The 8,094-nt window shown below is 36.7% G+C and overlaps 1 protein-coding gene across 7 annotated transcripts in view; it reads right to left on the bottom strand.

Annotated features, from left to right (window-relative positions):
- The window catches only part of Cep128 (centrosomal protein 128), a 466,611-nt gene that overhangs the window by 1,428 nt on the left and 457,089 nt on the right, over positions 1 to 8,094 (bottom strand). For all 7 annotated transcript variants that reach the window (XM_029562537.1, XM_029562536.1, XM_029562539.1 and 4 more), the window contains one exon: positions 6,819 to 6,930. In XM_029562537.1, the coding sequence (XP_029418397.1) occupies positions 6,819 to 6,930 (112 nt within the window). The remainder of the gene's footprint in view (positions 1 to 6,818; positions 6,931 to 8,094) is intronic.

Here is an 8,094-nt window from a genome sequence, read left to right as displayed (position 1 = left end):
TGTATATATATATATATACACGTAGTATGGAGAGTGGAAGATGTAAAGGCAAGGAGTTTAGAGGGGGAACGTTTAAGGGCCTCCTTCTCATGCAATCGTAGCAGATCTGGAAGCTAGGTTTCCATAATTTAACTGTTGATGGTAAATACCACCCCCAACCCCCCAGGTTTCAACACTCAGATCCCTGTCCATCCTCTATTCATTTCTGTCTTAGAAACTGAGATGACCATCCATGAAGTCCTCAAAGTCTGGTTTTCTCTTCTTTTGTCTTCCTGATCTATCTGTCCAATTTAAGTTCTCATGATCTCCAGACTTCACACCATTAGTCCATGACCACCACCCCAGTCCAGGTACCATGGTCTCTCTTCCTGCTTTCATCTTGCTCCCTAACCATCCCAATTAGAATTGTCTTTCTAAAAAGTAGACTCAAGGCATGCCATGTTCTAGCATCATCTTCACCTTACTGCCTCTGGTGAACTTAGAATAAGATTTCAGCGTCTGCCAGTGGCCGCCCTGAACGCATCTTTCTGGCAGACCATGACCCCCTTGCTCTGAGCTTCCGAACATTCTGCTCCTCAAACCAGGCTCTCTCTTCTCAGCCAATTTCAATGTAGCCAGTTCCTTTTGTTGTTCAGGTTTTTGTCCAACTGTAGCCTTTCCACAGGTGCATCCCATGATCACCCAGGAAGCAGCGTCCTGTCCCAGGTTCCCGCCACTGTTTCCCTTTAGAGTACCAATTACTCTAATGGCTTTAAACCATTTGTTTGCTTGCTCACTTCCTATTTCTCCAGGAGATGAGGTGACCCTGATTTTTTTTAATTATTTATTTTTTCCCTACCCCCACCTGTCTTTTTTATTACTATCTCCTCTAAAACTGAACTCAAAGCTTTATAACATACGTGCTTAGTAGAGATTGGTTGAACAAGTGAATGTACCAAGAGATTTTAAAGAGACAGTCAACTGCAAACTTCCCTTTCTGGATGGCAACTAGAAAGTATCCTGTCAAATCACAAACACCAGAGCTCAATCATTTAAAAATATCTAGCACTTAATTGGTCAATGTATAAAATCAAAACCTAGTCACATAAAATGATCCTATAAAAGAGGGGCAGATAAATTGTACTTGCATGGACTAGATAACCCTTCAATAGATAAGCAGGAAGTTTTCTTACCTTATCAGTACCTCCAACATTTTTATTGCCATAAATTGATGGTATTTGATCCCGTAAGTATGAGGACAGATCACTTATGAATTATCTATTCACAGGTAATCAGGCAGACTTTGAACTACTAAAGAAGTAAAAATTTTGCTCTTGGTGTAGATATTTTTCATCCAAAAGGCTAAATTCCCATAAATGGTACTTCAAAATACAAATCCAAAATACTAACTTTTCTTTTTCTAGCACTATAAACTGAGGTAAGGGGGTGAAATAGGTTTTAAAGGCAACTTTTACTGAACTGCTTTTCTAAAAGTGTCAAGTTAGAATACAATGTGCAATTCAATTCTAAATGCTAAAATAATTCTTAGATGACATTTGCTGTGTTGGGAAAAAATTCACATCCTTTTCTTTTTTAGGCTTACTCATTCATTTTAATAAATGCTAATTTGGGGCACTTTGGAATTTATAGAAAATTTGCAATCTACATGTACTTTTAAATTTTGCTCTGGAAACACTAATTCCAAGAAATTAAGAATGTTAGTTTCAAAGGGCTGGAGATTTCTAGAAGTCACCAGAGTACTAGAGACTTAACAAATCTAGACTGCCCTTGGCCAGGGGGTTGGGGGTGGTGTAAGACCTGTCCTGTGCTTGTGTGTCTCTCATCTAAAAGGAGCTATACATGGGCACTAGTGGCTAGTCGCTACTTACAAAAAGTAAAACTGACAGCTCCAAAAGCTGACATTATGAATCTGTCTTTACTAAGCCCCAGTGTCTACAGGCTGAAGGTAATGGAATCCAAGTCTTCTAAAAGAGTATCTTGCCTCAAGGCTATAACTCTAGCCAGCCAGGATAAATTCACTTGTGATCATGCTTTAAATAATGGATTTCTGTGTTTCTACTTCCAATGGTAATACAAACTTACAATTTATACATTACTTCCCTTCTTCCTGGCAGAAGGAATCTACCTTTTCATGAATTGACCTGAACTACACAAAGCTGACATAAATTACTTCTTAAAACAAACTTTCATTAATGCTGGATCATTTTAGAGACCACAAATTATGCAGTATTTTCCCATTTCCTTTGTTTTTTCCATGGTCAGTGATTCTATGCTTGGGTTTGGTCACAGTTTGACAGGGCCCCTAAGTCGGCAGAATGAACTCCCCGGCCTCCATGGCATAGACCAAAGGACCTCATACAGTGCACATTCCATCTTGAGCAAGAGGGTGCCTGTTCTGTGAGACAAGAAAGTAAGGTCTGTGTATGGAGCTACAATTATCTTCTCGCCAAGTTTCCACACAGATTGAAATGGCTCAAAACCCCAAAGCCCAGATTTTATACTCCATTTAGAAGCTAGTAAGAAAACTGGACATTTGCTGGTCAGATACGAAAATTGAGGTTTTCATGGTAGCATTTATATTTTATAAGATCCATTTTGAGCCAAAATGTATAACTATACATCAAACAGTCTCAAAGTATTATAGAAAAAAAAAAAAACAGGAATCTCACTCTATTCCCTATAAACACCCGGAATCAACAATCAACTTTCAGTTTTTTTTTCTATATTTGTTCCATTTATATAAAAAGCCCATATTGCTATTTTCTGATTTATCATTTTTAGACATTATCCACACCCACCTACTTCTTCACACCCATCCTCCGAAATAGCTACTTCTGAAATTTCAGTAATGTCAATACTGAGTGTTTATATTTTTATGACTATGTAAATAAATACAGCTCACAGACACCTAACAGGTATACTGTGACAATGTTTCTTTTCTTGTTTTATTTTTTTACTGACTTTATTAATTGACTCAGGCTTTAATTTTTATTTGTTTTTTCTATGACTGTTTCTAATGGCTCAATTAAACCTTTCATGCACCTTTTTGGACTTTCTTTCCCCTAGACAACTGTATCAGATAATCTTTCAATCTTCTATTTTCTAAATATTTTCTTAATACAGTCTCTCTTTAAATTTAATATGATTTATGAAGAATATGAGAGAGCCCAGTTAAAGGACCCACCAATCCCCTAGCTAGAAGAATGAATAACACAAGACCACACTGGAGAGTATTACTACAGACTTACTGGGGTTAAATGGAAGAATCCTTGAAAGTTCCCTAGGCCAGGAGTGAAAGGGAAAGGGGTAGGTGAGAGAAGGGGATAGAGAAGGTGACTTCAAAAGAATGGGAATAAAATACATGTATTTTCAACAGCAACCTTAGATTTTAGGAGATAATTTTCTAATACTCTCAGAAGGAAAATCATTTCCAACTTAGAATTTTATTGGCAGCCAAACTTAGAATTTTATAGTTAGCCAACCTCTTAATCAAGTGTAAACAGAAGAAATCTATTTTCAGAGATACAAAGATCAAGACATTTACTGCCCTTTGTTTGATGTTCTCCTACAAAAGGCCCGCTAAAGAGGCAGACACAGGAAACGTGGCATAGGCACGGGAAGACGGGGAGCGTCTGGGTGCCTTCGGTAGCACATACTCGCTGGACAGTCCTCTTCATGTAGCCACTCCTGGCCTGCATGGTTTTCTTCACTCTTCCTTATTGTCAGATTTATTATTCATGTATTGTCCCTCTTAAACTGATTTTAAAAAATGTCTATTACATTTATGTCATCGTGTGTGTGTGCATGCACATGTATGGGAGCTCATATGCTTCAGAGGGCCCCCTGTGGGTACTGGTTCTCTCCTTATACTGTATGGGTCCCAGGGATTGAACTCAGGTCAGCACGTGTGGTAGTGAGTGCCTTTACCTCCTGAGGCATTCTGCAAGCCCTTGATTCTCCAAACTCTCCTCTTTTCTCTGGTAGCATCCCGTGCTTTTTCCTCCCCTGCTTGTCCATGTCCAGTGTCTCTGATCTCCATGACAAGAATATTTTAGACTTCTTAGATCTTTTACCCTGTATTGCCTCTTCATAGTATCTTATTTTAGTATTTTCTCTGGTCTGAGGGTTCCTTTTCTAATTAATTCATTTGATGTAGGTTCTGTTTGCTGGTCCTGACATTTTTGAGTTTTAGAGGTTTAGTGAAAGATAAAAGAGAAGTTAGAGGATAATCTCTATAACTAAGCTGAATGGGTCTGTGCTACAGAAATAGAGAAGTATTTATATAACTAAGATTAAATTTTGAACAGGAGTCTTGAAAATATTGAAGGAGTGACAGGAAAATCATACAATAAAACTTTTCAACAAGAAGAGTAAAATGTAAGGTTGAATTAATAATGAATTAACTTAATTAATGGTTTTACATTTAAGTTACACATTTTAATTTTATTTTACAATGTAAACTGTAATAAGTATTTGTTCATTCAAACTATGTTCTCAATGATAATTATTCCTATTCTTAAGTTTATTTACTGTTGAGCCACCATATTTGAACAGAAAGCCATGGCTGCCTATGATGAATAGATCCCAATGAGAGAGACAACCAAGGCTGGCCACAGAGGCTAGAGTCAAAGAGTGAATACAGTTTCTTTCAATGTGTATTATAATATTAAATACCATTCCAAAAACCTTGATGTTTTCTACTGCTTCTTCTAACCATTTCCCTCTAGGAGCCACTAAATCAGAACGAAGTAGAGTAGAACAGGCAGTGAGCCACTCTGCCATGTGCCCGTGCTGGTGCTCGTTTCCTCCAGGTTTTTTAATGACCTGCAGGAAGGGCTCGCTAATGTTTTAAGGTGCTGGATTCTACTACCTTCTTGTTCCAGGTTGACTTATACAAACCAGTCCTGGGGAAATCTCTACATTGATTAATATGAAAGATAAAAATTTTAATCTGTCTATAGACCAGATTCTGCAGTGCTGTATCGAACTTGTGATGTAATCCATATAGCAGAGTGGCTGCCATATCAAAATAGCAAAGGGTTTATGCAGATACAAAAATCACTTGGTAAAATGATTAGGAAAGAGAAAATGCCTTGCTTTTGGAATAAAATAATCATGATATAATGAAAACTAAACCATTTATCAGAAGCTAATACATATTTATTAAATGAATCCATGAATATAAATAAGCAAAAATGAGAGCTATCACCTTTGGATTTGACCTTCTTCCTTAAGACATATTTTGGTATATTATTTTATAGCAGCCTTGCTATTTTAAATGACAGAATTATCAAATTTAATGTACAACCCTCCAGGCCCATGATAAACTGAAGAATTAAATTATTATGTAAATAAGAATCCATTAAGTAATATTTGAACCCCAATAGCTTAGATAAAAGTAGACTTTAGAAAAAGAACTTGTATATTCATTCACCTAATTTAATTGAATATTAATTGGTTTTTTTTATATGTGCCAAGTACTATGTGGAGCAAAGGAAACAGTAGTGCACACAATGTGCATTGCTCCTGTTTGTATTGAGCTCAGTCTCTGATGGAGGGAAAATCTTAGTAAATCAAAAGCCACTCAAATTACTAAAATATATACTTACTATTATGAGAAAGATTTTTTAAAACATCTGTAGCATGTGAAACCACCTTTAAAATCTTACTATTCTGAGAAAATTTTTTTAAAAATCTAAGGTAGGAATTGGCTAGACAGTTAGGCTAAAAAGACCCCAAAGAAAAGTAGTCAGTTTCTTGGCTAAAAGTCAAAATATCTTGGGACTCTTAGCAACACACTCTGTTCCAAAGGCCAAAAATGTCAAAAGTATTTGGGAGCTTGTATCTAATCCTTAAAAGATTTTACGGTTACCTCTTCAGAGGGGGGTATGTTGGAGGAGCAAAAAGCTAGAAAGAAGAAAGAAAGAAAAAGAGAGAGAAAGAGAAAAAGAAAGAAAGAAAGAAAGAAAGAGAGAAAGAGAAGAAAGACAGACAGAAAGAAAGAAAGAAAAAAAGAAAGAAAGAAAGAAAGAGAGAGAGAGAGAAAGAGAAGAAAGACGAAAGAAAGAAAGAAAGAAAGAAAGAAAGAAAGAAAGAAAGAAAGAAAGAGGGAAAGAAGGAAAGAGTACATGAAGTTGTTAGAAAAAAAGTGATGGGGTGATATGGAAGGAGTTGGAGGGGAGGAAGTGGGCATGGATTTGATCAAAACACCCTATATGCATGTATGAAATTCTCAATAAAATTATTTTAAAGTTAAAAAAATCTGGAGCATGTGATGAAATCACCTTTAAAATCGTAGGGCTCGATGCTTTATTTAGAGTACTGAATATAAGGCCAACTCTGAAGACAAAGCAGCACAGAGCAAGGGAGGAAATCCATGGTGGCAATGGAGTCCTGGGCTGGTGGAGGCTGGGATCCTCAGCCTTCTTCATGTGGAGGGCGACATTTCACTCACACTCAGATGAGCAGAGTGAAATCTAATGGGCATCCAGAATTGCATTCTTACTCTTTGTACAACTTTTATATTTCTGATCATTTGTATGCAAAAAAACTTCCCTTTTTGATGATCTAGATTTTATTATAAAATAACTTCCTTTACCTATGGTGATTTAAGGTCTAAAGATAAAAATCCCTGTTTTTTAGTACATTGGGTAATGTCATAAATGTTCTTGGAGGTCTATTTCTATTATTTATAATGAAAAGTTTCTCAAGTTTTAGCATGAATATCACTATCATGTATTGGCCTTAAACTTTCACTTCTCCATGAGTCGCATTTTTTAAATCCAATTTAGGAACTGATAGAAGACTTTATTACTTACAGTTAAAGTGTGAAAATCGTGGACTAGACAGGAAGTGACCATGTTCCTGCCAAGACGCTGAGTGATCTAAGCCATGATGAGCATGGGAACCTTCAGAAAAGGGCCTGTCATCCTGAGAGAGAAAGCAAGGAATGTGAGGAGTGGGAGTCAGGTAAATGTGCTGACCTCAAGACTGGATCTTAATGTGCAAGCTACTTTATACACACACAGTATAATGATAACAATCATTGTAAAAGATAAAATACACGTGTTAGAGAAAAGTTATTAAAAAGGAAAGAAATCACTCATTGCTATGTGGCATGAGATATTTCTTTCCAGTCTTTTTTCTCACATGTAAATAGGATTAGCAAACATAGTTATAAAACTTTGTGCTATTTACATTCATTTTATAAACATTTTGCAGTCACTACTATCTTAACCGTCAACTCAAAGGTCATCCTGTACTATCTACGGGATAGACTAGACTATACTCAAGGATCACCCTGTACCTGTATGATGTACTGAATAGACTATGCTCAAGGGTCACCCTGTACTATGTACTGGATAGACTAGAGTATGCTTAAGGGTCACTCTGTGCCTGTACTATGTACTGGATAGACAAGACTATACTCAAGGGCCACACTGTACTATTTACCGGATAGACTATACTATACTCAAGGGTCACCCTGTACTATCTACTGGATAGACTAGACTATGAGCAAGGGTCACCCTGTACTATCTACTGGATAGACTAGATTATACTCAAGGGTCACCCTGTACTATCTACTGGATAGACTAGATTATACTCAAGGGTCACCCTGCACTATCTATTAGATAGACTAGATTATACTCAAGGGTCACCCTGTATTATCTACTGGATAGAGTAGACTATGAGCAAGGGTCACCCTGTACTATCTACTGGATAGAGTAGAGCATGCTCAAGGGTCATCCTGTACTATCTAGTGGACAGACTACAATTCTCATCTACTATTTTACTTGGCATTCAGGTGGTTTCCAGGGTTTTACTCCCATAAATAACACCGTGAGAACTACCATAAATATGTACCCTTTTCCATATTTAGCTATTGCTTATGACAAATTCTTAGGTGGAAATACTGGGTCAACAAAAACAATCTGATGTTTTAAAATCCATTTAACTAGACTACTTTCCATAATGATTACAGTAATATTCTTAGCTACCCAACAAATATTTAATATATAAACAAAAATGAATATATAAAAGACCTCTCTCTTCATATGTTGTATAAATGTGTCCTTCTCCCCAAATCATAGCTGA

This window comes from Nannospalax galili, unplaced genomic scaffold (assembly GCF_000622305.1).
Source record: "Nannospalax galili isolate Female #2095 unplaced genomic scaffold, S.galili_v1.0 scaffold795, whole genome shotgun sequence".
Classification (NCBI taxonomy): Eukaryota; Metazoa; Chordata; class Mammalia; order Rodentia; family Spalacidae; genus Nannospalax; species Nannospalax galili.
This window is presented reverse-complemented; position numbering and strand designations above follow the sequence as displayed.